This window comes from Leptonychotes weddellii, chromosome 2 (assembly GCF_054177405.1).
Source record: "Leptonychotes weddellii isolate Sample4059 chromosome 2, ASM5417740v2, whole genome shotgun sequence".
In the NCBI taxonomy this organism is placed as follows: domain Eukaryota; kingdom Metazoa; phylum Chordata; class Mammalia; order Carnivora; family Phocidae; genus Leptonychotes; species Leptonychotes weddellii.
In genome coordinates this window covers 103,042,871-103,070,787 of record NC_138370.1, presented here as the reverse complement: position 1 = coordinate 103,070,787, position 27,917 = coordinate 103,042,871, and the positions used below count along the sequence as shown (strand labels likewise).

The following is a 27,917-nucleotide window of genomic DNA, read 5'->3' as shown; positions in this document are numbered from 1 at the left end:
AACATCAGTTGAAAAGCGTTAACTAGGCTAGTCCCAAACATTTGTCATAGTACAGAAGAGTTATAAGTGGTAAATGAAAAAATTCTGATCTCAAAACAATTTGCACTTGCATCTAAAATGTCACAATGAAACCACATAACTCCCTCCTCAAAATGTTTCATGTGACGTCTCCTTGAAGTGGCTTTCACTTTAGCTATGTGTGGCTTCCTTTATTTGCTTTAGTGACAAAAATATGAAAATGAATATAAGGAAGCAAAGTCTCTAAAACAAAGGCCGACAGTACATACAATAGCTAGATTTTTTTTTCCATAGTTTTAACTTAGAGGAAAAACTCAAGATCTAAGAAAAATACCTTCTTTATGTAACTCACAGCATTCCTTATGTTTTATATTAGTTTGTCCTGTAACACCATGATTAAGTCAGTAATGCCAAGTAAAGACTGGTTTATAGTCTAGTCCCATTGTTTGTGAGCCCTGGCTACATATTCCTAAAAAGGAAGCAGAAATACTTGCCCCACAAAAGTGCTAGAGTTTTCTCTCATAGAAAAAGCCAATGATAATCTACTAAAATGACTGCCGGCAGTGACAATATTTTATATAAAAACAAATCCCTAATAAAGTCTATTTTCTATCAATTCACTGATGCTACCTAATGAATTTGACCTTGTGTGCAATTCAACATACTGTTATGGTGGTAAAAGCCCAGGATTTGGAGTCAAAACTGTTGGAATCCAAATACTGGTTCCACTACTTACTTGCTGTGTGACATTCAAAAGGTACTGCATCTCCTCCAGCCTCGGAGTTATCGGAAGGAAAAATTACATAATGCATGTGCAGGGCATATACATTAATATTATTAACATTTTTAGAATAGAAATCTCAAAAATACATAAAGGCACTTGATTATTTATTTACTTTGACTAAGATCCTATGAAGAAGCAAAGTAGCTGACAAGTTAAAGTATTCCCTCCAAATGTAACTAATGTAGTATGTTACAAAACAAATGCCAGCAATAAATACACCAAGTCTAATCATTATCCCTGGAAAATTCATTTCTTCTACTGCCAAAAGATTAAAACAAATCTCAGGGTAGGCAAAAGCATTGGACATTTTCTAAAAATTTATCATTCCAAAGTACAGTCATAGAAATACACTAATTAGGTAAGGAAAAGATCAAGGACAACCAATTATTCAAGCACTTCCCTTTTTGTACAGAAGCCACAAGCTTCTTATTAACACAGGTGGGATTTTTTTCCCATGTTACATATGCATAACCTAAAAGATTTGTAAACTTACTCATCTAAAGCGACTGGCTCCAAAAATTCATTTGGTTGCCAGGTTTAGGTAAAAGGCCTAGGAAAATCTACTATGGACATAAGGGGGCAAATAACTAAAAAGAAGAAGTAAAAGAATCCAGATGTTTAAATAAAAGATCTAAAAAGGCTAGAACCAGAGGACAAGGTAAGGAAGATTTAAATCAAACTAAGGTATTCCTGTAAATGTTGTGCTTAGAATTGTATAAAATAATTACAAAATAGGGTGAAGGAGACTTGGCTTAATAGATTTTAATGAACATGCCTGGGCAGGAGGATGAGGAGATCAGGTATTCCCTAAGTCAAGAGTATTAGGAAAAATAATCCAACTTGAACTACATTAATAAAAAGTATGATACTAGAGGGGGAGAAAAAGGAAGTGCTAGTATCATTATGCTTTTGTGATGAACAGGTATATCTTTTCCAATCAATTTGTTTGCGGGGGCGGGGGATGGAAGAATATGATTAATTATATGCCAGGCATCATGCTAAGCATTGAGGAGATGAAGTAGATAAGGCCTTCCTGGGTAATTTCACAAAGAGAAAATTTTGTTGCAAATGTTTATGATATATTGTGTATACAAAGTATAAGAAGTATTCAGACAGCTATGCCTGAGGAGATCAGAGAAGTTTTACTCAGAAGGACACAATAATGAGCAAGAGTGTTCTATCTGGAGGTAAAGCAAATACAAAGCTATGGAAAGTATTGGGATTTTTAAGTAGTTCAGTTTAGCCCAATCAACTTTATATAGACCAAACACAGATAAGCATTCAGAATACACCTCATAAATAAAAAATGTTGTCTCTGCTCTCAAGAATGTATATTCTAATAAATTGCAGACTTAAATGCAGTACAATGTAACATATGCTATATTCAACCTATTTTCAAAATTCACGCAATAGAGGTCAAATTCCATAATATATAAAGAGATGCTACAAACCAGTAAAAAAAAAAGATCAACACCCAAATAAGGGATTAGCATAATTAAGCGTTCACGTTTATTTTTTCCAGATGTTCATTTTTAAATGATCCCTCTGGTGCCAATATGGGAAAATTAATTTATGAGAAGGGACAAGTTTGAAAGCAAAAAGACTAATGTTGGGAAGCCACTGCAGCACTAGGTGAAATATTTAGAAGACCTGAACTTAATGACAGGTTTATTTAACCTGGATGGATGGTGGTAACATCAACCAGGCTAGGAAACACGGGAGAAGAAATACCCCACTTTATTTTCACCACACCCATCCACAGCAACTGTTCTGCATAGTGTTTGAGAGAAAGCTCCAGAGAAAAGATTAGGTTACAAATATAGACGTGTTACTCATCAGCCTATAAGCAGTAGTCAATCCTATGTGTGTAAGGAGATGAAATGGCCTGGAAGAACTTGTAAAAAGAAAAGGAACATCAACATTTAGGATTCAGTTGAGAGGAGATGGCAAATAAGTCAAAGAGGGAATCCATGAAAGACAAAGAAGACAACATTTTAAGAAGAGAAGGCCCATTATGTCAAATACCAGAGAAGCCAGCAACTGGATGGTCATTGATGACCTTGTCTCAGCGGCAGAGGACCTCAAACTGCAGTGGATCTGACAATGGGTAGGAGGCGCTGAATACTTTAATGCAGGTTATTTCTAGAAGCAAAAAGCTTTGCTTTCAAAGGAGCTGTCCAACAATTTAAAACAAAAACAAAAACAAAAAAAAACAACCACCCACAATGCCTAACATGTATTGAGGACTTCTTTCGAGCAGGCAGTAAGCTAGGCGTTTCAGATCAATTCTTCTCATAGTAACAATAACCTTGCAAAGTTAATACTATCATTTCCACTTTTCAGTAAGAAAAACCGGTTCAAGGTTGTTACATGACTTCCCCATAGACACACAGTGGCACACACAGAAAGCAGGATGTAAATGCAGGTTTTGTCACACTTAAGCCAATGTTCTTTTCACACTCTGATGCTGCCTCTTCATCGCTGTAAATAATCTGGGACAGGGGAGGGAGGCTATTAACCATTTAATAGGAAAGGTGTTTTTCTTTTGTTGTGTGTGTTGTTTTTTTTTTTAATACTTGAACTAGTTGACTTTTAAAGCCTCTTCCACCTTCTACAACCCATGATTCTTTCTCACGCACCTTGCTCACAGGTAAACTGTAACAGCTACAGAATTCCACATACACTCATCATTCCTTTCGTAGTTCCTTTTATGTCATCCTCATTTACAAAGCCCATGTCCTAACATTGTGCTTATATATAATACATACAGAAAAAAAATTAATATTGCTTCCATTTATTTTTGCCAAAAAATGAAAGCACAATCTATGAAGACAGTTAATCACTCCCTTCCCTGCACTCCACAGCATGTTGCATCTTCTGCTATTAAAGTAATTGCCACTTACATTGTGATTGCTTCCTCCGCCACACAACATACACACACTGGATAGCAACCTTCAGAGTTCTCCTACTTTAAGCCCCGAGCACACAGCACAGAGCCAGGCAAGTAGTGATGCATGCGCGGACAGGATGGAAGGATGGATGGGTAGATGAACGGCCTGATAAGTAAAGGAAATAATACTTTTTCAACAGTCATTTTATACTCAATAATGGATTATTTAATCTATTTGCCAGCTAGGATGTTACAATTGTATCACACTTGAGGGGAGCAGATAGAAAATTGAGTGATACAAGAAGCATGGGATGTGAATTCTTCAAAAGGTGACAGGAAAGTTTCTCTCAAAAAGTCTCCTGAAACACAGGATTTTTCTTGAATTCAGTACTAGCCAAAGGCCAAGAAAATTTTAGTCAATTCACCAAATTATTTTTTAAAGATCGGCTGCTTATGAAACTTCTTTCAAAGAAGGCCAACTCATCCTCATAACTAAACACGGTATTTTGGGCATGGCCCCTGGGAGATGTTTGAGGAGAAAAGGCTGCATCGAGCACGCTGAAATCACCCCAGAGGTGCCTCCCTCCCAGATCTGGCCAGTCGACAGATGTGGCCAGTGAAGGTACACTCTCTGACTGTGCATGCCAGCCGTTCTTTCTGTCAAGATGCACACGACATGACGCTCACTTGCACAAGACACAAGCACATGTGAATGCAGACTCTAAGAAACTCTCCTCAAAAATGCTCACTGAAACAGAGCAAACACGCAAGGCTTATAAGGATTATAAAAGTCCCACTGGGATTAAAGTATATCAGTCCCACTGTGATTAAAGTATATCAGAAGATCAAGAAGACTGCAGGTTATGCAAGATGCCCACCATGACAGCCGCAGCTCTATCCCTTCCTCCCCTGCATGAGGAAACACATCAGAACGTAAGGGAAAGTAGTATTTTAGGGTTGAGCATGAATCCACCCTCGTTTATACATAGATATTTTAAAATAAGTCATTTGCAAACTTCTGTACGTTGTTGTCAGTAGCTGTTAATACCTCACAGCTGAGTGGGACACGGGAATGTGCTGTGACACCCTAGTTGGAAGGCACTGGCCTCTTTTAGGCCTCAGTGAAACTTAAACTAGTTATCAAATGACAATCGAACTCACTGGGTTAGCCAAAGCCAAAGGCCTTAGGAGCTGTTTATCAACAGCCTTCAAAGACTGGGTGGCGGAGGAGGCAGGGATGGCTCTGGGCGAGTGGCGTGCTGAGCTGCCGTGGTGGTGGTGTGATTTGCAAAGTCAGCAAGGGACTTGGCCTGTCCTCAGTTACCGTGCTAACATCACCACGGTGTCAAGCTATCATGCTGTCTTTATTATTGGTCTGTATTACAAATAAAAGCAAGTGAAATTAAAGCAATACCTCCAGAGAGAGAGCCATGTATCTGCTATTCAGGTTTTCTGGAAAGCTCTACTTACAGAGGGCAGGTATTTGACACCTGAAAGCTGCAGTCCTGGGAGGTGATACAACTGAAGGGAATTTCAACAGAAAGGGCACAAGGAGTAAAATGGCAGTGGGCAGACCTCACCCAGCCAAGGGGCATCATGGGAGGCGTACTAGACTGGGCCCACCAGTGAAGGACTAGAGTTTCAGGAAGTTTAAGGGTCAGCATGAGGACACAGAAGAGTAAAGCAAGACTGCTTAGGCAACCAAGCTGAAGGTGCCGGAGGTTCGATGAAAGTAGATTAGCCACGATGTACCTTAACTCACGTCTCCATTTTCCAAAGACCCTAACAACCTACATGGTTTTAAAGAAAGGCTACTGGGCTGGGGAAGGACCCAGAAGTGATGCCATATGGGGTATAGCTGGAAGACTTAAGAACATGAAAGTTGTTTTAAATGTCAAATAAGCTCTCTTGTGAAAGACAAGGCCCATTTTATGGAACTCTGTAGGGCAATGCTAGGCATAATGACTGTGTACTCCAGCATTCAGACTGGTATCAACCCTAAGGAAGCACTCTGGCAAGCAGAAATGAAAGCAGGTCTCAGTAAGTAGGCAACTCCTCATTACATGTGTTCATGAAACAGTGGGATTACCATCCATCACGCAGGCTGGACAGGACATTCCACATTGCGGATGGCCTGGGCTAGATCATCGCTGCACCTTCCAATTCTGAGTTTGGTTTGTTTTGCTTTGGTTCAGACACAGCAAGTATAAGAGATAAAAGTTCTCCCACTCATCTCTCAGTCGCTCTCACCATACAGAGTCAGGGCACTGGCTTCAGGCCAGATGAGGGGTTGATTTCCAAAGTTTCTCCCAGCTTCAAAACTTCGTAATTTTAGATTTAGATCACATACAACCCAAATAAATGAGAGCCATTTATTCTCTCTGTTCAAAAGATTCCCCCATAATCTACGCCAGTGTTAAATGTCCATGACTGCTTTAAAAAAAAAAAGTCACCTAAATCACAGATGCTTGCCAATAGTGTTTTCTCTTATTCAGTTGATAGTGGTGATAATGAGTGTGATCCACTGTAGAAAGAGACTTTTTAAAACCCGAACTCTACAGTTAAATTACCACTCAACCTTTTCTCATTCAGACTGAATAATCTCTCAGTTCCTGTCACAATTTTAAGTTCTTTAATAACTTGGGGAAGGGGGAGGAACCTTTTTTTTTTTTTTTTTTAAGATACTGCAAGTTTTCTACACCTCCTTCTCAAAGTGCATGTGGAATGACACAGAGTACTCAAGTAGAATTCTGACCAGAGGTGAAGGCAACAGAGAGATTCCTCCTGACTGCTGAATGCAAATTGGCAGAAGTTGACAATGATGTGATTTTATGTGGGACACTCTAATTTCCCTAGCCTTCAACTCCATGAAGGAAAAGTATTTTCACTTTCACAGCACTAGGGAAACAGATGACATCCTAGCCCATAAATGGGGGCTTAGAAAGTCCTGGAAGCCTGCTTTAGTGGGGAGGCATCTGACCAAGTCTGGGCTAGCAGCTCAGTGGTCCCCTGTAAGGACCAGGTTGAGAGCAGGTGCCTCCCCATACTCCCTCCCAGCTGATGTGGATCCCAGAGCTGAGCTTTTATAAAAACATTCACCACGTAGACATGCCATAAGGAGAGCTGACTCACAAGCAGCCTACACTCATGTGATGCGCCTGAAGATTTTTTTATTAGTATTACACAGACATGTCTTTTCTAGGCCTGCAAGTATGTTTTACATCTCTGTTCTGATTCCTAAATATATTAGCTTTTATTCATTTGCATTTGTGTATTTTTCTAAGCAAGCAATATAATGGTGCAGTCTAATCTAAGCCTCCCAGAGGCTTGTCATGGTGGTTCTCCTTCAACGTGGTATCATCACCAGTCCTCCTGAAGAAAAAAAATCACCCCCCTTTGAGAAACTTGACCTATACCCCCTCTGACTGACAATGACCCACTGAAAACCAAGCACATCCTGGGTGAGCCACTCCTGTCAATTATGCTTCTGCAGGTTGTCTATTGGGCATAAAACATACAAGCTCAACTAACCAAAAGAAAGCATTTCAAAAACACTGGCGAAAAAACCCTTCTACAGGACTGGCACTTACCAAGAAACTCACCAGAAGTTTGTGAGCTGCCCATGATTCGAGACCCACAAAATTTCAAAATAGAAAAGAACCCTACAATTTAGAAATTCAAACCCCTCTTACCCTTTATCTGTTATTCTGTTCATTTTAAGCAACCACGTATCAAGGGTCTAATCTACAGTAGGCATTGTACTAGGTCTAAATATACAAAGATATGTGAAGCCAGGCCCCACTCTCCTGGGCTCTCCATTTCCTGGGAAGGAGGCAGATAGGTAAACGAATCTTCACAGGGCATGCTCTATTCAAGGTGTCCTCCATGAAAATGAAGAGGCTGAGTCCCTTTACTCCAACTGAAGATATCAGGAGATGTGGGTCCCAGAGGAGGCAACATTTGAACCAAGGCTTGAATGATGAGAATTAAGTGATGAGAACTGTTACCATGACAATAATCAAACCCACACAGAGAAGGTACGCATGTACTTTATTAACATTAAATATGCATAGCAGACCAACGATGCCAGGTATAATGAAAAAAAAATTTAATTCCTTTGTAAAAAGCAAAATAACAACAACAACAACAACATAAACTTGGAAGTCCTGACTCAGGTTCTGTCATTGTAAGACAATATATTGTGCTTTTAATTTAATTTGATAAAATGGCAGAGCTTACAGGATGTTTAAAAACACATGTCAACGGATGGCTTAAAGCCCACTTAGGAAAATATAAGGAGTCAGCAGAGTTGGTGCCACATTTTTTTAACTTCTCATAGCCCATATATCTTCCCACTGGATAGAATCCAATGACATTTTGGGGGCCAGAGGAGGGCAGGAGGAGGGCAGGAGGTTATGCTGAAGAAGGCTGCATTTCTGAATTACAAAAGCATTACAGAAAATGATAAATTGAGATGTAAACAAAGGAAGAGGGTTTTTTTCTGGTCTTGGTTTTGTTTGTTTTTTCATGGAATTTGCCAGGTCCTTTTCTCTTCAAGTCCAAATCTAAACAATAAAAAATATATATCACCCAATATGTCAAATACTGAGTGATTAACATATTTTTTCTCACCTGTCAAAATCTGATCAGTCTATGGGGAAATACGACAAAAACTGAAAGAAAGCTTTCAAGTTCAAGCTAATATATTACAGTGAAAAGGATTTAGTCTTTTAAACCCAACTGGCATAAGGCCAGTGCAAATGACCAAACAACAAAACTGCCCTCAATCTAATTATATAACCTTATTAATATCTCCTTCTCATACTGTATTCCCTGATATGGCTGGAGAAGGAAGCATTCCAATTAACGATACAGTCATCATAGAACAATTTACAAAGAATCAGAGTATAATGAGCTCAAAATAAACATATAATCTGTCTCCATTTATTGCTTTAGGAGGCACACGTCAGAACTGTACAATGTCCAAAGTCATTTGACAAGAACAGATTCAGTGCCTAAGAAGCAAGGCACTGAGCCAGGCACCACTGGGGCAATGACCATAGTTTTCAAACTAAAACTCTGAATATACATATTAACAAATAATTTTATGTACCTTCCAAGCATACGCAGCATCCTGGGAGACACAGTTTAGACACCGACATACTAGAATCTCCAAAACATTCTAATGCTACATAGAGACAACTGAACATTTTATATCAGAAGTAGTAGCTCCTTCCCCAGAAAGATAAAAATAAAGTGGATCTAGACAGTTACTATAAGAAGAGACTCTAAGTCTTAGAACCTTAGAGCTGATGGGATTTTTTTAAAATTTAGCTCCATATAAATAAAGCTCTATGTCTCAACATCAACCATCATTCTTCTGGTTTTATAACTGTAGAAAGGTACCTGAAACTGACAAACATTGTAAGGTGGCATGTCATAATCTGGAGGCAGCTGTTACATAAATCTCTGGTATCTATTTGTTTGTTTTGCTTTCTGCAGACATTCGCAGAATTTCCAGTTCCAGGAGATAGTTCATAGAAAGTCAGACAGACCATCATATTTTGCTGTGAGGCAAAAGCATGGATTAAGGAAATAAGAAGAAGATAAACAGAAAATTCTATTTCTCTCTATGATGGTCTTACAAAGAATACATCTAATTCCAAAAATGTAGTAATTTAATAAACAATTACTGCTTCCTCAGTTTTTGTTTTTAATTTCAAGGTTTTGGCTACTGCATATACATTTGTAAAATGGATTTGAGATCCCAGCCATAGGTCTAGGTCCTCAAGCTGACAGTCCATCTGATTTAAGCCATTATTCAGAATACCTAACAGTAGAGGAATATGAAATGTTTTATCTGACTTCATATGAAATATATAATTGATGGCTTATCAATGATAGAGCCTGTGTGAAGACAGAAGAAGGAAATATGGTAAAAATAAAATGGGTTAAAAATACTGAAAATATCAAGACTACTAAGGACTTAGTTTATAAACTGAAATCATGTTTCAGTGCCTACATTCCCACCTGATGACTATATTTTAAAAAAAGGAGTGGGGCGCCTGGGTGGCTCAGCCGTTAAGCGCCTGCCTTCGGCTCAGGTCATGATCCCAGGGTCCTGGGATCGAGTCCTGCATCGGGCTCCACGGGAAGCCTGCTTCTCCCTCTCCCACTCCCCCTGCTTGTGTTCCTGCTCTCGCTAACTCTCTCTCTGTCAAATAAATAAATAAAATCTTTAAAAAAAAAAAGGAGTGAACACCTTAAGAAGCATTGGCTGGTATTTTCGTTTGATCATTCTCTAGAAATTAATAAAATCCTCAAACCAGATCAACTGTATGGGCCATTATCTGAAATTCAGACAAAGAGGCTTATGATAACCACCTTCAAAATAAAAGTACATAAAACTTTTTAGCAGGAGAATATGCTATTTCTATTTCTGTGTATATACCTGAACAGAAAATAATTTTTAACAGTTTTCCTTTAGTAAACCTCATGCCAAGATCAAACCAGATTATAACATTTATCATCAGAATTTATATTTCTGCTAAATACACAGGTATAAAAGCTTCTTCTCCTATTACAGCTATTTTATATAGCTAGTAATTCAGTAAAGAAAAGTTTGAAAAAAAATGTGATAGCTTAAATATACCAAAAGAAGTCACAGTTTCAAATAGATTTTCAAGAGAAGAGCATCTCTGCTAAAGGAAAGAATGTGCTTACACTTACCTGCATTCTAGTCCCACCTGTGACCGACCATTCTATCTATTCTGTCTCCATTTCTTCAACTATAAAATAAATGCCACCATAAGCTACTGTTGTAGACCCAAGGCATTCACAGATTTCAATACTAATTGTTCTGACTATTCTTGAGTGACCCTGAAAATACATTATTAACACGTTGTCATTTGTAATTCTGTGTCAGCAGTGACCAAACAGTCATTCCCAGGCGATGGGAGCAAGCAAGACTGCGTGGGCTCTCAAATTCCACTTATGAGTGGTGAGTTCAAGTTCCCACAAGTGAGGGGTGAGTACAATTTTACATTTGAAGAAAATAGCCTGTGACTTACAAAATATAACAGGGCAATTACAGAAAGATGGAATTCAAAATCTCACTATATCTCTCTTGAATATCAAGAAAGTTGCTGGAAAAAAGTTAACAATATGATTTTTTAGTATTTACCAAAGTTCCAGATCATGAATCATCATCATTCTCTACAGTTCTGGAGTGTCCAATATTTTCACAAAACTTTCAAAATAGTAATTTAACTGGATTTGCTAAGAGGAAGGTATGTCTAGAAAAATGCTGTTTTCCAATGAGGTCACTCTAAATGGATTCTTTATTTGGTTTCATAATTAGTTCCAACTTTACACATGGCTGACACAGAAAAGATAAGGAAAAGTATAAGAGGCCAATTATAAAAGTTATAAGCGTACAGTATATCAAAGTCATATTTCATATTTCTAAGATTACAAATAAAAACAGGTCATACTTATAGAAACAAATAGACTTAAAACATGAAATAGACTTAAAATGGCGTATTTTTAAACTAATATAAACAAATGTTGGAGTAAACCTCTAACTAGATTCTAAGGTGTTACTTTTTTCACATTTTAACTGGATGTCTTAAAATACATGGCTCATTTAAAGTAGAGGTTCTTTCCCCCAGTTTCCAAAAAAAATATTATTTTTTAAATGTTAATTTTCTAATTGATGGCACTTTAGAATCACTGGAATTTCCCTGAATCACAGTCTCAATTGTTGCTTTCAGCCTTAAGTTTACAAAATGTTTTGAAAACCATGCATTTTTGTTATACTGACTTTACAGTAGAAATCCTGAAAGAAAATACTAGTAGATTAATCTAATTTATAATTAATAGCATTAATTTACATGCTATTCAGTATGTCCTGAAAAGAATCTGTTTTCTTAAGTATATTAACCATGCCCAAATCATGTTGTTTATAGTATTAATTAGATTAGCAGACCCCTTTCTTCATATCCAGTGCTGATGTAAACTTTAGCCACCAAACACTGACGTTTAATAAGATTGAATTAATGCGGTTTTACTGTACTCAAATGGAAAACCAGATACAAAGAATATACACAGAATAACTGAACTGGTGGTAATAAATCTAAGTAAAATAAATTCACAATGAGCTCTTCTTGACACACCACAAAGAAATGGCATTATTTAATACTTTGTTTCAAAATCCAAACATGATGATTATTACTGATGTAGCCATATTTTTATTTTCTTCTTAAGCAGTATTACCATCTCATTCAGCTAGTAACACTGGTGGCTTGAATCCTTGTTTACTTAATATTTTACTTAGCTACCAGCTCCTTGATTATATGATCTTAGATATCCTTCCAGAATTTACCTATGTGTATTTTGTCTTCACAAACAGTCTATAAAAGCTGGCAATACAAAGAAAGACAGCGCTTTTTGTTTTTGTGTTGTTTTTTTAATTCCCCCACAGCCAAAAGTAACCTGACACACAGCACAAATTTCGCTACTTAAGAGTTTTTGAGAAATTCCCCAAAACTCTTCCCAGGAATTTACCCCCCATCAATCTGTCATGGCATCCGGAATTTCTACCATTAAAATCAGTTTGGGTTAAGGTAAGAGGCCCTTTAGAAAATACTTAGGGATGGGATCAAAAGGAAGGGAAAAACATGCAACAAAGCAAGCACCCATCACATACGTGTATGACTTTCGTGTAGCAAAGTTCTATAGCCAAGAGGGAATGTTAAGGCCAGTCAAGGAGTTAAAGGCAGGAACAGGCAGGGAGAAATGAACAAAAGCCAGTTTTAAACCAGCCCTGTGTAGCACCACTGCAGAGAAAATCCAGACTATGTGGTGTGCTGGGGGAAAGCGGGGAGAGTGGTCATTCTTCTAATTACTGCCCTCCATCTTTTGCCATATAGTTATGCGTATACTTTGTTTCCTTAAAAAATGTAAAACAGTAAATGGATCAAATTATTCGGATTTCCAACGAAGAGCATTACCCAAGATCTTTTCTATGAATTTTTATACTTTCCATTGTTTTTATCTAAGAACAGTCAAAAATGAAACAGCACCAGTTTTGCTAAATGAAGTAAACTTTTTTTCTGCAGTAACCTAAATGAATGCTTTTTATCTCCAATGCTGCCATTCCCTTTCATTTTCAAGATTTGGAAAACTGATCACGGGCTCCGAACACACTCTAGAAGATGCTATGAACCTGAAAAATTGCATAGTTAGTTGAGACTTAAACTCAACCTACCTTTCTAAAGTTGCATTCTGGAAGTACAAATCAAGAAAGCCGTCACATCATGGTATTACTACAAACAAAACCACAAGCACAGCTTTATTTGTAAATAGCAATTTGTTATACAACAAAAGCCAGATGACACTAATGCAGATAATTGTAAACAAACACCATGGCATGCCATGGTAATAATGATCCAAATACTTATTTCTATATGTAACCAAACACTACTATCTGTACTTTGTAAAAGGAGAGAAAGTTTAAGGAGCACAAAAATTTCCTCAAGGATAATCCTTTTCCTGCATTAAAGAGTCAATCTCAGACCACTGAGATGACGTTCTAACAAAATTTAAAGCCATGGTTACATGAACTATGTCTTATCTGATTTTGTAAATACGAAAAATCATTTGGTCATCTGTTTTCCATTCATCATACATGCACTTTCTACTCACTAAGCGTGTGTATACTGGGGAAATGCTATTTCTTAGAGAACTGATAATCAAAATAGATTACCATTTCAAATAATTAGTTATAAAAACCATATATGTGACAAAATGTTGGATCCACCTTTCGATAATTCCTGTTAAGCCAACAATATAAAATCTGTAAGAAAGCATAAGAAAAACAGCATGCCCACCTTAAAATTAGGATTTGTCAATAAAACTTCTTTCCTATAAACAAAATTTCACATTCAAAATTCACATCAAGATCCTTATCAAAACAAATGCAAAATTACCTTTTCCTATTTTGAGACTTCCCTATGTTCCTATATTATCCACATGTGCATTTCAGTTCTGCAAAAATATGTAAATCATTTCTTTGGAATTATGGGGGGTTTGTGTACTTACAATAAAGAGCCATTTATAAAAATATTATAGCATTGGAAAAAAGCAAGGCAAATAGGCATGGAATGGTTGAATGGGCTCCTTCACATTAATCGGTAAAGACACCAAGCCAGAACATATGGACAATTATTTTTACATTCTTCCCTGCTTGACAACTTTCCATTTACAGGGAAAAGCCACACTTTGTGATTTAAAACAGGGAACCTGAACTTATGTGTGCACATATGAATGTTTTTTAATTGTTGACACATTTACTGCTATCATTTGAATCGTAAGCTTTACATTAATTGTTTTGATCGCTTCTCGGCCTTTTGGCTAAGATCAAGTGTACATTAATTGTTTTGAAAACAGGCAATCTAAACACACAGATTGAAGTTACACCTAAACTTCACACATTAGGTAAATACTATGATAGTTCAGCAAAAGGTCTTAATTTTGAAAATGTCAACAGAAACCCTTAATACAAAGCCTAGTTCTTTCGAATGAATTTGAATTCACTGTTTTAACATGGGGAGCCATGCCTGCAGAAAGAACAGCTGTGCATCTATAGTCCTATTTCCAATCATTTTTGCAAAGGTATTTCCTCCTTATTTTGATGAGTCTATAAACACTGCATTCAAGCAGGACTGATTCTAATACAACCAAAACAAGAAAAGATATTTTGTGTTCTTTTTTTAAGAAGGAGAGAATAATTTCCCCCCATCACCAGAAACACACACAACTTTAAAAACTGAGCAAATCTGAATGGAGCAATGAAGAGTTCTGACACCCCAGGACTTCTGTATCATGGTCTTATGGCTGCTGAGTTACTTCATCTAAGTGCTCACGGGCCAAATGACTTTATTGCCTTGCACTCTACTTGCATGGCCACATTAGATACTATCTCAGGTTTACACACAGTGCGCGCACAGACACACACAGACAGACACACACACACACAAACACACACGCCACACGCCACACCAGACAGTGCTGTTTCCAATTTCAGAGGCCCCTTGCGCGCCTAGCCCATACCCCATCCCTGCTCTGCTCCGGGTCCTAACACCAGGAATGAGGGACACTACTTAATCCTGGCGGAGCTGCTCTGTTGTCCCATCCTTCCAGGATTCGTAGGATGGTTCCTCCCCCACTCCACCACGGAACACAACGAGGACGGCGGGTTTTCCCGAGCAAGAAAGACCACTGGTGGTCCCCTTCCTCACCCCACGCATCCCGGCTTCTCTACGCCAGAAACCCCAGAGGCAGAAGTATACACGATCCCGGGGCAGGGGAGAGGAGCCAATAACAGGAATCAAATAGCCCGTTAACAAGGGGGTGCCAGGGGCATGGAAGAAGCGAGCAGGGTGAGGTTACCACGGGGGAGGTGTGCTCCAGCGGGGAACCATTCAAGAGCAATGACAGGTCGGCGGGGGAAGGCTCGGGTGGCGAGGGAGGTTGGAGAACTGCTTTTCGTGTCTTTCTCAGGGCCTGCAGGGGAATCCCGGGGCGGCGGCGGCGGGGCTCACGGGTCGTTCCCCGCCTCCCGCGGCCCCCGCGCGTCCCCTCGGCCACCCCCTCCGCCTGCGGCCGCCCCCGCTCCGCGCGGAAGGAAGCGCCGGGCTCCCCCCACGCTCTCCCGCTCTCTCGCGAGTCCTGTGCAGGCCTTTTCAGGGGGAGGGGGAGGGGGCGCGGAGGGAATTGCTGCAATGGAGCGCCGAGAGAACCCTGCCCGAGCGAGGCAGGCGGTGGAAAGCCACGGCCACATAAAAATGCCATATTAATTTTTAAAAAGCCATAAATCACCCCTCCCTCTGCAAAAGAAAATCATAAACCCGATCCCATGCAAGCCTGCGAGCAGCCACCCACTTCCTATTTCTGTCACAGCAGCTACACCCTGCCAGCAACCACCCCCCGGGCGCCCCCTCCCGCCACCGCCACCCCCGCCGCCGCCTCCCCGCTGCTCAGCCATTTGCCAACTGACGCCCCCGTAAATAAAAATGCCCCAAGTGGGGCCGGGTGGGAGGCCTGGGGGAAGGGCGCGCAAAGGGGGGGGGGGTTCGAGGGTTGCACAATATCCTAGAAGGTCCGTAGCTGGAGCAAGGAGAGAACCGGAGGCGGGGGGAGGGGAGGCAAGCCGTGAGGGTTCCTGCGGCACACGGTGCACCCGGGCGACCGCGGCGCGCCGCTTACCTTTCACCACCCTGTCGGTCGTCGACAACTTGGGATCAATTGCCTTTGGCTCGGACATCTCCAGCCGCCGGGGGACAGCGACGCGCTGCTCGTCCGTCCTAATGCACACCCCGACCGGACCGGCGGGCCAGACACTCAACGCCGCCGCCGCCGCGCTGCAAACCGCTCGGCTGGAGGTCTGGGCTCTGAGCTGGCTTTAAAGTTACTGCCTTCTCGCGCGTCCCTCCTCCTCCTCCTCCTCCTCCTCCACCTCCTCCTCCTTCGCCGCCGCCGCCGCCTTCACTCCTCCTCCGCCGCCGCCAGCCCCGCCGACTCCGCTCCGGGCTGCGCGTGTGTGGTGGTTATTTATTTATTTTCTAAGCACGCCTCTTGGTTCTTCTTTTATTCTTGGGGGAAGGGGGATGGGGAGGAGAAGCGCACACAGGAGCACCCACCCTGGCAAGGAAACCGGGCACCGCGGAATGGAGCCCCACGCGCGCACTCTGCCGGGATTAAGACCGATCACATGGGGAGGGCCGGGGGCGAGAGAGAAGAGGCAGGGCCGCCGATGTCAGTGCCACCAGCCGTGCCTCGGCGTCTCCGGCGGCGGAGAGGCGGCCGCCGCTGCTGCTGCTACTGCTGTTGCCGCCGCTGCTTCCCCACACCAGGCGCCGCCGCTTGTCCGCGGCCGCCGGAGACGTCCCGCCGCTGCGCTCGCCCGCGCTCGTCTCTGCCTCCCCGCGCCGCTCCTTCACTCACACAGGCACAGCCGCGGAGCTCGGCAGACACAGTCCCGGGCGCAACCTACCCTCCTCCTCCGCCGCCGCCGCCGCCGCCTCCACCTCCGCCACCGTGCCCGCCTCCGCCTCCTCCCCTTCCTCCTCCCGGCCCCCGCCTCCAGCGCCCCGGCAGCCTCCACCTCCCTGCGGAGCCAGCCCCTCGCTCCCCGCCCCGACGTCGAAGCTCTGGGCGCCCATTGGCTGACATGCGCGTCACTCACTGCTAGGTAGCGGCCTCCCCGCTCGTCCCGCCTCCCGCTCCTCCTCGCCGTCCCCGCCCCCCGGCCTGTTTTCTCCCGGCTGCCAGTCCAGTGGGCCTGCCGCCTCCGCCGCCCAGTCCCCTCTCAGGTGTCACTGTTGCTGGCAGGCCGGGATTAGGGAAGGAGAATGGGCAGGGGGTCGCGGCTGGGAGGAGAGGGGCTGTACCCTGCCACCCACAGCCCCATTTGGCATCCGCCCCTGGACCCCGCACACTCCCCCGCGCCGCTTTGGCAACTGTGCCTTGTCGGCTGGGTTAAGCCGCAGTGTGAGTAGCCAAGTGCTGAGGGTGTCTCCGGGTGTGTGCGTGGCCCGCGAGAGGGCAAAAAGGGGGGAGGCAGGGAAAGGAGGGAAGGGGGTGGGGGTGAGAAGCACCGAGAGAGGGCGGAGGAAGGAAGAGCGCGGGGAGCTCCGGGTCCCGCGGCACAGCTGCTGTCGCTGTCGCTGCCGCAGCTGTCCAGGGAGGATCGCCAAAACGGCGACGAATAAACAACTTACCTTGGGGAGACGGGCTCAGCCTGTGATGGGTGTACGGTGGTTTTTGCTACTGGGGCTTTTTTGTGGGCGGTGTGGTGGTTATCAGTGTTTCCCACCCATGCATCCACACCTTTTCTAAGGAGGGGGACGCTTCTGAGCGTCGCGGGCCGGGGACGTGGCGGAGTGTGCGGGGCGGGCTCGCCAAGGAGATTGGGGACGGGAGTCCAAGCGACCTCCGGCAACTCTGAGTCACCCAGGGCTGCCCTGCCGATCTCCTGGGAGAAATGAGGGGGCGGGAGACACACCGGAGAGGGTCGCCTTTTCCCTGTTCACACGCGCACGCAGCCAGTGGTTGGGACTGGTGGCACCACACCTCCCTTCCTGGCTCCTTCCAATCATCCGACGTCCACTTGGTGCTCCCGGTATGTGCAGGGCCCTGAAGCCCAAGGCGGATCCCCACTCTGGTCCCTTCGGTTGGAAGGAGAATAAAGGAGAGAGTGCTAGGCGCAGGAGGACAGGGAGTGACAATGGCCCGACAGCTCCTTTCTGACCTGCCTGCCGCGCCATAGAATGAGGAGCCAATCTCCCTCTGCCCGAAGGTCACCTCTGCTCACTACCCCTCTCTCTGACCAACTGGGCAAGGAGATTGGAGCTTGCTTGCTTCTTTGTGAATAACAAAGAGAGCTGAATAAATTTCTCACCCTCTATCCTTCTTGTTACATTTCTTAATTCCTCCAATATCAGGGGTTTTTTTCCTATTTCCTGAATTGGACAATGAGTCCAGTAAAAGGCCTAATAAAAGATTTAGGGGAGCTAGGAGATGGAGCCAGAAGTGTGTAGGGGACATGGATTAGATTCGAAAATAGGTTTGAGAACTTGACTGATGGAGCTGGAGTATGGCTTGAGCAATGTAGCCTGCAAGGAATAGGAGCTCACACTAAAAGGCAGAGGAGCCTCCTTGGAGGCCTTCTAGCAAAAGGAGACCATGTGGGGTGTGTCCCACATACTCAGGAAGGCTGCCACCAGCTCCAAGATTCTGCCGCCCAATTCACAACCCCAGGATAGTGTGTGGTAATTAGGCAGACAGTGCATTCAATAAATATGTATTGTGTTCCTTTTATATGCCAGACACTGGTAGGTAATTTGTGTGCTGTGTGTGTGTAGGGTGTGTTGGCCGGGGGGGGGGGGGGGGCAGTTATTTAAAAATGGTCCTTGCCCTCAATAAAGCCTAGAGCCTAGTAAAACTGTCATTAAAAATATGAGCTCTGGGGCGCCTGGGTGGCTCAGTTGGTTATGCAACTGCCTTCGGCTCAGGTCATGATCCTGGAGTCCCGGGATCGAGTCCCGCATCGGGCTCCCTGCTCGGCGGGGGGTCTGCTTCTCCCTCTGACCCTCCCCCCTCTCATGTGCTCTCTCTCTCTCATTCTCTCTGTCTCAAATAAATAAATAAAATCTTTAAAAAAAAAAAAAATATGAGCTCTGAGAGGCCACTGTATCGCCTCAGGAAGTGGTTGTTGAAAACAGTCTCCTGAGCACAAGCAGCCCTAGTTGCTAAGGCAGATTTGGGAAGTTGGTTCCTAGCCAGATGGCACAGAGTGAGGCAGGGATGCCAAGACCTATGGGTGAAGAAGAGAGCCTGCCTGAGAAAAGACCAGGAAACCATGTCCAGTGATGCTCACTTCCAAGGCCACAATGTTTTATCCCACATGTTGCAAACAGAGGTGCAGTTCCCACCGTTATTTGGACACAGTTTTCAGGTTTAGGAAAAACACCTTTGAACCAAGATCAGAAGGCTTAAAATGTCAGCACCGTAGACAAGTTTTATGACATAGATAGGAAATAAAGGCACACCTTTGAGGCAAACCCTTCAGTCCACTAAAAGTTTGGAACACCTCCTAGCTGAGGTATGTGTGGGAAAAAAGGTTATGACTCATAATCACTTTACAACATATCTTGTTATCACCAGTCACCTTTAATGCATGTGTATGGTCCGATACTGTTGCAACAGTAACACATCTTCTTGGACAAAATTGGACCCTACTCAAAGGAAAACTACACAGCAGAAATTAACTAGGGACTAGTTACTGCATACCTGGCATGCTGGAATAGCCAAATCATCTTTTGTATTGAGTTTTTTTTTCAGATGTCCTACAATCTGCTGCCATTTTTAAAAATCCTATTAGACTGTCCAAGTAGTCCATGATTATATTATCGCTTTCCTAAAATTACCTTACACTTGGAATTTACATTATCAAGAAGTTACTTCAACACTGTCCTTTGCTTATGAAGAAAAAGAAAGGAGAAAAAGGGAAAGGGGGAGCCCATTGTGGCAGAAAACAACTTGCAGTCTGCTAAAAAAAAAATTGTATTTCCCTTTCCTTAGTATACTCTCTGGAAAGCATCTGCCCAGGTAGGAATTCCATTCCCTGGCAGGCATCTGCTTGCGTCTCAGTGGGTGCATGTGACTAGTTCTGGCCCATGGATTATGGGCTAAAGTGTTTGATCAGTTTCAGGCCAAGGCAGTTAAGCAGCAGTTATGCATTCTTCTTCAGCCAATGAGCTCCCATCCTTTAGCTGGTTGCAGAGGCTTCTAGGGCACAGGAGAAAGCATAACCCTAAATGGAAAGAGCTGAATGCCTAGATTACCACATAGAGATATGCTGCCCACCTACAAGGAAAATCCGCTTTAGACTTTACAAAAGAAGAAATAGATTTTTACTGTGTTGCTCCATTGAAATTTGAAGGTATGTTTGTTAGGGTAGTTAGTATTCCCAAATTAATACACAAGAGTTATTTATTATGTTAGCTCAAAAGGTAAAAATCTAGAATTACCGTGTATCTCTTATATAACAGCATGACCAGAATACCAAAAATATTCTTATTTCTTTTAATACAAGAGCATCAAAATTGTATATTTTGTAAATGAATTATTCATTTACCAGTTGTGTTTTGAACATCTGTGCAAGGTACTGTACTAGATGATGCAAAAATGTATAAAGAATTCAAAGATTTAGTCCCTTCATTCAAGGATCTCAAAGTCTTGTAGTATAAGAATTGTACACGTATTTGTTAACATTTAGGTGTAAGGTGCTACTTCCTCTCACTGTTGGAGAACTCAAACTAATTTTACGGTTCACTCCATCTAAATTAATTATGAAGATAAGTAGGTGTGCAAAAAAATAATGAAGATTTGGAGTAATCGATGCATTCAAGTGCTCCATGTCATAGCTTACTTCCATTGGTGCAAATCAGAGTAAAGGAACAATATTTTAGTTTGCTATCAAGTGCTCTGCTAGATCTAAAGGCATTTTTGTTTTGAAGAAAAGAAATAGAGATGTATTTTATATCCTGTTTTGAGAATAACCTGCTTTTGAAAATGTGGACTTTCCGTTCTTGGATGAATGTTCTATCATTTGACATTAGGAATTGCATAATAACTTCTGGTTCTGGCTCTTCTGAGGCATGCACTTCATTCTGAGTAGTTGATGGTCAACAGCAGTATGTCTGACCTGTTCTCACCTGCACTGGTGGAGAATAGCACTAAAGAACTTGCAGAGTAGACAGCCAGTCCTGGTGGGGCCATGGTGTATGAGAATTTGATTTATTATTGTAAAGCGAATTTCTCTGACACTCACTTCTAACATGTGAACTTCTACCCTCTTCACAGTAGAGACTCTACAAAATATATTATTCAACATGGATATTATTCGAGGTTTAAACTAAAAGGGCTTTTATTGTTTATCTTTTGGATTGCTCTTGAAACTTTGTTCAACCTTTTATTTTTCAGAAGGCAATTTTACTCATTTTAGAAAAGTTATTTCTCCAACAATATAAAAAATTGTTATGCCAAATATATTCAAGAATAAATTAATTTTTTTCTATTAGGGACCAAACTATAACTTATGCAATTATATGCTAATATTAATATCAAGTGGATATATTTTACGTAAAATTTGACAAGACTTCAGGTGATCATATTCATGCAGATTTAATAAACATATATTCATATTTTTTTAATTTATATTTGTATCTTCATCTTATATTCCAGTTCTGGGCACAGAGTAGGTGCTCAACCAATTTTGTTGAGTGAAATTTTAAAAAGTATTGGCATCCAATATGTGAAGCCCCAGGCTTAATACCACAGTATCTGCTCTCAGGGATATTTCAATATTACTAATATACATACATATATGTGTGTGTATATATATGTATCTCCCTCTCTCTCCATACACACACACACACACACTCACTGGTAAGAAGTCTTATTAGCCCTTTCTCCTAGATAGTTTAAATTCTAATTTTATTATTAATTTTAAAATTATGAATAGGTTAATGGTGCCAAGTCATAAATGTTTACGTTTAAGATAGATATATGTGTGCCATTGTATTGACAATCCGAGAAATATTCATGCCATAAAACTATATATTCTGGCTTTTCTAAACTCAGAATTTCAGAATATTTGAACTGAAATGAGCTGAAGTTGATATTTGAAGTGCTTTGAGAACAATGTCAACAACAATGGCAAAAGGCTTAGTAATCAAATTAAAGGTACTACCAAATTGTAGGAGACTTGAAAAATCAATTTAGGAGAAAGTTCATCAAGCTCTTTAAAAGCACATTTGCATATACAAAATCAATATAGTATTAGAAATGTGGTTCACTCATCAAAACTAGCAGAAATTTAACTTTACTGGAAGTAAGTTTTGCCCATTATTGATTGAAAATTCATGAATTTCCAAGGAAATAGTTTATTATTAAAAAAGAATCTTGATCCCAGGGTCCTGGGATCAGAGCCCCGCATCGGGTTCCCAGCTCAGCGGGGAGCCTGCTTCTCCCTCTCCCTCTGCCCCTGCCCCCCAACTTGTGTTCTCGCACACTCTCTCTCTCTCAAATAAATAAATAAATAATCTTAAAAGGAAAAAAAAAAGAATCTTGTACTCAGACTTGCCATCTTTCCATTTTTTTCTGGTCAGTGAGGTTTTACTCTGTTAGTATTTATGCTTATTGGAAAGCATATATTCAATAGACATTTACTGAACACTTACTAACATATCAAACACTAGGAATATAATATGAAAAAAAAAGTCTCTCCCCTCATAAACCTTACATTCTAACAAAGAGAGACAGATGATAAAAAAAAGAACAATTAAAAACAATTACACACTCGGGGCACCTGGGCGGCTCAGTCGTTAAGCGACTGCCTTGGGCTCAGCTCATGATCCCAGGGTACTGGGATCGAGCCCTGCATTGGGCTCCCTGCTCAGCAGGGAGTCTGCTTCTCCCTCTCCCTCTCCCTCTGCTGCTCCCGGTGCTTGTGCTCTCTCTCTTTCTCTCTCTGTCAAGTAAATAAATAAAATCTTTAAAAACAACTATACACACACAATATGTTAGGTAGCCTAAATGATAAACATAGAAATAATGTACAGTGGTGAGGGCACTGGAAGAAGTGATGGGCGAAGGGGTGCTACTCACGGCTTTAAGCAGATTGTTGAGGGCAGACCTCTCTGAGAAGGTGATATTTCAGTAAAGATTCAAATGAACTGATGGCAATATTTATGCAGCTCTCTGGAGAAAAAAAAATGTTCCAGGTAAAGGAATAGCATGTGCAAAGGCCCTGAAGTAAGAGTCTGACATTTTTAAAGAAATGTCAAAGGAGGCGAGTGTAGCTAGACCACTTCAAACTAGAGAGAGTAGTACAAGATGAGGTCAGAAAGATGATGTAGGGTCAGATGATTTGGACCTTACAGACCATAGAAAAGATTCTAAATGTTATTCTGGTGAAATGAAAAAGTATTTGTTAGGAAAGCGATAAGTGATAGGATTTACACGTAAAGAAAACCGTCACTGTTCTGTAAGGACTCTGGATGTAGTTGTAGGAAGGGAGCAGGGGTGGAAATGCCAACAGCACATAAGAGACTGTTGTCCAAATCCAGGCTAGAAATAAAGTGGTTTGGATATAGAGTTTAGAAGTAAATGGTGAGAAGTATCCAATTCCCAACATATTTTAAAAGTAGGGTTAACAGATTTGCTGTGGGATTGGATAGAGGATGTGGGAAAATAAAAAAGAGTCAAGAACTGCAAGGTTTGGGGTCTGAGCTAATGGGAGATGGAGTTACCATTTACTGAGAAAATGAACATTGAAAATGGAGAGCATATTTTGTGGAGAAGATCTAAAACTAGTTTTCAATATGTTAACTTTGAGATTCATATTATATACATGGAGGTGGAAAAGACACGTAGGTAGTTGGATATATGAGCCTACAGAGAGGAGAGAGCCAGGCTGGTGATGTATAGAACTGCAAGTCATGGCATCTTAGCCATACTTGATTTCAGTTAAGGGGTGGGAAGAAGAGGAGGGACCAGCAAAGCCGACGGACAGGAGCAGCTTCTGGGGAAGAAAGGTGGTGTGTGTGAGGTCAAGCAAACGAAATGAACTGAGTCAACAATGCTGATGGGTTTAGTAAAACGACAACTGAGAACTGGCTATTGATTTTGAAAAAAGGAGCGTTCACTGGTTATTGTACACCTATCTTAAATAGCACCTCATCAGTCTCTGCCTCTCCATACTGATGTAGCTCCTTTTCCGTGTTTATAATTACTTGACGTTACATGTGTGGGTGTGCTATGTGTGTGATTTGTTTGCCCATCCTTCATCTTTTTGCAGTTAAATAATATGATCCCTGAGAGCAGAGACCTTATCTTACTCCCATTAGAATTTCCAGTGCCCGTCTGTCATATGCCTGGCACATACTAGGTGTTTAATAAAAGTTTGTTGAAAGAGTGAATATTCACTTGCAATGCTACCCCAGGTTAGTCTTTCTGCTTTTCTCAATAGTTGAAATAAGCATTTCAGTGGGGTGGGGCATGGGGGAATTGGATGAAGGGGGTCAACGGTACAAATTTCCAGGTGTAAGATAAATAAGCTCTGGGGATGTAATGTACAGTATCATGACTACAGTTAATAATACTGTGTTGAATATTTGAAAGTTACTAAGAGAATATATCCTAAAAATTCTAAACATAAAGAAAAAAATGGTAACTATGTGAGATGATGGATGTTAATTAATTTTACTGTGGTAATCATCTTGCGATATATGCATACACCAAATCATGTTGTACATCTTAAATTTATACAATATTCTATGTCAGTTATATCTCAATAAAACTGGGGAGAAGAAGAAATAAGCAATTCAAAGCATTTGTAGGGAAAAAAATTCATGTTTAGATTTTTTTAAGTTACAAAATCAACTTTCATAGAGTAAAAAGAGTTGACTCACGCCCTGAAGATGAGAAATGGAATGGGAATTCAGGAGTTGAGTTTTAGCATGAGGCATGTCTGTCACATGTCCCCACTGTAAGAATAATTATGTGTGTAAATCCAGGGGAGGGCACAATATTACTCACAGCTCCTCTTTCTCCAAATACACAAAGAGTTCTATTGTTTGCAACATCTAAGCTATTCCCTGGTGATAAGTTAGGCCAGACATTAGCAATTTTCAGGGAGGAAGTGAGCAGGGTGTGGGTTGTTTAGAAGCAGTCCCTCAAAAGAGGTATTTTTTTCTCTCTCTTTCAGGGTGTCCCTGATGTCCAGCACAAAGAAAGCTAGATAGGGAAATTGTGCTAGATATGCTTTAGGGTACCTGCCCCACCCATACCCATCTTTAAAAATGCCCAGCCATAGAACCTGCTGAGTGAGCATCAGGACATGGGTTCACCTGCTGCTATCATAGAAGATTGGACCAAGGTGGTCGAACATTTAACTAAAAGATACCTAAGGACCAGTGACCTTTAACTTCCCTGACCTAACTGGCAAAAGTGAGCTAGGCTAATCAGATACCCTCTGGGAAGAGCTGGGCTTTAAAATTCAGAAGAAAGTTGGTGGTGGTTGTTTGAATGAAAGATCATGCAGGCTGGGACTGAGATGGCCCACCAGCAAATGACTCATGTGCCAGGTGAATAAACACATGAAGCCATTTGGGCCAGAGGGACCAGAGGTCAGATTCAGCAAGGGTGAAAAGAGGAGAGAAAGGGGGTGGGGGAAGGAGGGGGGAAAGAGAGACAATCCTAAATCTGTTTTCTTTTTTGTCCTTCCTAAGGCCTGGTTGTTTAAATTTTTTTCTGGATTTATGAGACCCCTCATTGTCCTTACAATAAACCCTGTTTTCTAGAGATGGTTTGAGAGTTATGTTCCTTACAACCCAAAGACCCATCACTAAATCATACGGAAGATACAAAGAGCAGCTAAGATTGTTAGTCTATGTCTCTGTAAGTTTTCGAGTTAACACCTTCTGATTCTGGGGCTTACAGAAATCCTCTTCTTCATTCAAAAAATGACTATAAAATGCTCCCATCCTTGTCCATCCCAGTTGTTTCTATAGCACATCCAATGCCAAAAATAAAGAGAGCAAAACAGTAGATGTAAAGAGAGAGAGAGAGATTGGGGAGTCTTGGTAAGTTTTGGAGCTATTTCACTAAATATTCTCTATGCCTGTTTTCATGTCACCATCAGGCAGGTTATAGGGTATGTTGCAGGAAAAATGGAAAAATCTCAGTAGCTTAACAAAGTTTGAAGTCATCTGCAGGTCTGAGCCACCCCTTGGGGCAGCCATTCTCTGGGTGCTGACTCAGCATTCCAGCCTGCTTCAGTCTGTCAGAGGACACCCTATCAGCACGTGCTTTCATGGTAACCTGGCGGGGGGGAGCTTGGGGGGCGGAAGGACAGCCCTGGAGAGCTGAGCTCCAGCAATCAAGAGCTTTAGCCTGGAAGTGACACTCACACATGATTATACTCACATTTCATTGGCCTGAGCTCCTCATTTGGCCACACCTAATTTCAAGAGGGACAGAAGTATGTGATCCTCCCACATATCCAATAGTAGAGGGAGATCAAATATTTATAAAGAGTAATAATGCCAATCAGCATTTCTAAATAATCCATCCAACCCTGTGGGACCTCCAGGTTGCTGTTTGACACTCAACGAGGAAGGCCCGTGTCTTATTTCTGTCTTACATGCCAAGATACTCCTGAATGACTATGGATCCTGATCTGCTTCTTGTATTGAAACTCTCCTTCTGTCCCTGTTGCATGGCCTGTACTGGACTGAATGGGATACACTCCACTTGGACCGGTTTTGATATTACTACATCTTCCCTGGGCCTGCAGTCCCACAGCAGAGTCCTGGTATCACCACCACTTCGTGTAACCTCCCCAGCTCCCTCTTAGGCCAAGGCTTAGTTCCTCCCTCATACTCCACACTCCCGTGCCTCTGTAGATGGGCAGCGTTGGACAAGAATGGACAGTTACTAATACTATACAAACTGGACTTGAAAAAGAATGCCTTCTTTTTTTTAATATTTTATTTATCTGACAGAGAGAGAGCACAACTAGGCAGAGTGGCAGGCAGAGGGAGGGGGAGAAGCAGATTCTCTGCTGAGCGGAGAGCCCAATGTGGGGCTCGATCCCAAGACCCCGGGATCACAACCTGAGCCGAAGGCAGATGCTTAACTGACTGAACCACACAGGTGCCGCCAAAGAATGCCTTTTTAATGTGTCTTAGGCACATCTAGAAGCACTGAGTTCTTTTCTGATTTTCAAAGATGTGAGCAGATTACCTGGAAATATGAATGTATCTATACATAGATATATATCATATATAGGGTTGTTTATGAGTCACTGCCTTTTGTAAAAAGTTAATATGATCAGTTTAATAATATGCAAATTTATTGTACTGCATAAATGTTAAGCAGTTTCTGCGGATGCTTTGTTCTGGTACTGTTCTGACACAGAAAAAAAAATTTTTTTTTTCTCTTCTTACTTTGTTAGTCCTACAGTGTGATAGGTAGTCTTTTGTGTCAACCTGACTAGGCCATAATATCCAGTTATTTAACCAAACCCTAGTCTAGATGTTGCTGTGAAGGTGTTTTGTAGACATGGTTTACATCTACAATTGACTTGATGTAAGGAGATGACCCTTGATAATATGGGTGGGCCTCATGCTATCAGTTTAAAGGCCTTAAGAGCAAAAACTGAGGTCTCCCGGAGGAGGAATTCTGCTCAACTCTGTAGCGTTGGCTCTTGCCTGAGTTTCCAGCCAGCCAGTCTGCCCTACGGATTTCAGACTCAACAGCCTATGAGTGTGTGAGCCAATTCCTTAAATCTCTTTATACGTACATAACACATAAAGTTATATATATGCATATAATTTCATATATATATATGATATATACATGTATATTTTCAGGTTCTCTTTCAAACCCCTACTGATACTCACAATGTGTCATTTTTTTCTGATTCAAGGTCAGCAGTTATTCTAAATATCATTAATATTTATGCATCCATATCTTTCTGTCTCTCTGGCTGTCTCTGTCTCTTACACATGCATGCATGCAAGTGCATACACACCCACATACACATCACATAGGAACACGTCGTATATTGACTAAGAGATAAAATTTCTGTTTTAA

At 41.7% G+C, this 27,917-nt stretch overlaps 1 protein-coding gene and 1 long non-coding RNA gene across 6 annotated transcripts in view; both read right to left on the bottom strand.

Annotated features, from left to right (window-relative positions):
- The window catches only part of PPP3CA (protein phosphatase 3 catalytic subunit alpha), a 296,797-nt gene extending 280,033 nt beyond the window's left edge, over positions 1-16,764 (bottom strand). Inside the window, exons 1-2 of one of the 5 annotated variants that reach the window (XM_081812089.1) lie at positions 15,960-16,764; positions 12,961-13,018 (exon numbers count right to left, since the gene is read on the bottom strand). Coding sequence is in view for 2 of the 5 variants with exons in the window: in XM_081812087.1 (XP_081668213.1) it covers positions 15,960-16,017 (58 nt within the window). In the remaining 3 variants the exon portion in view is untranslated. Of the gene's footprint in view, positions 1-12,960; positions 13,019-15,143; positions 15,358-15,959 lie in introns of those variants that run through there. The other 4 variants (XM_081812090.1, XM_081812087.1, XM_081812088.1 and 1 more) reach the window with 4 other exon arrangements.
- Positions 7,726-12,954, bottom strand: LOC145720154 (uncharacterized). Its single transcript, XR_014142928.1, has 3 exons — positions 10,422-12,954; positions 9,099-9,259; positions 7,726-8,257 (listed from the first exon to the last, which is right to left on the bottom strand). It is a non-coding gene; the product is annotated as an uncharacterized LOC145720154 (long non-coding RNA).
- Positions 16,765-27,917: the final 11,153 nt, after the last annotated feature.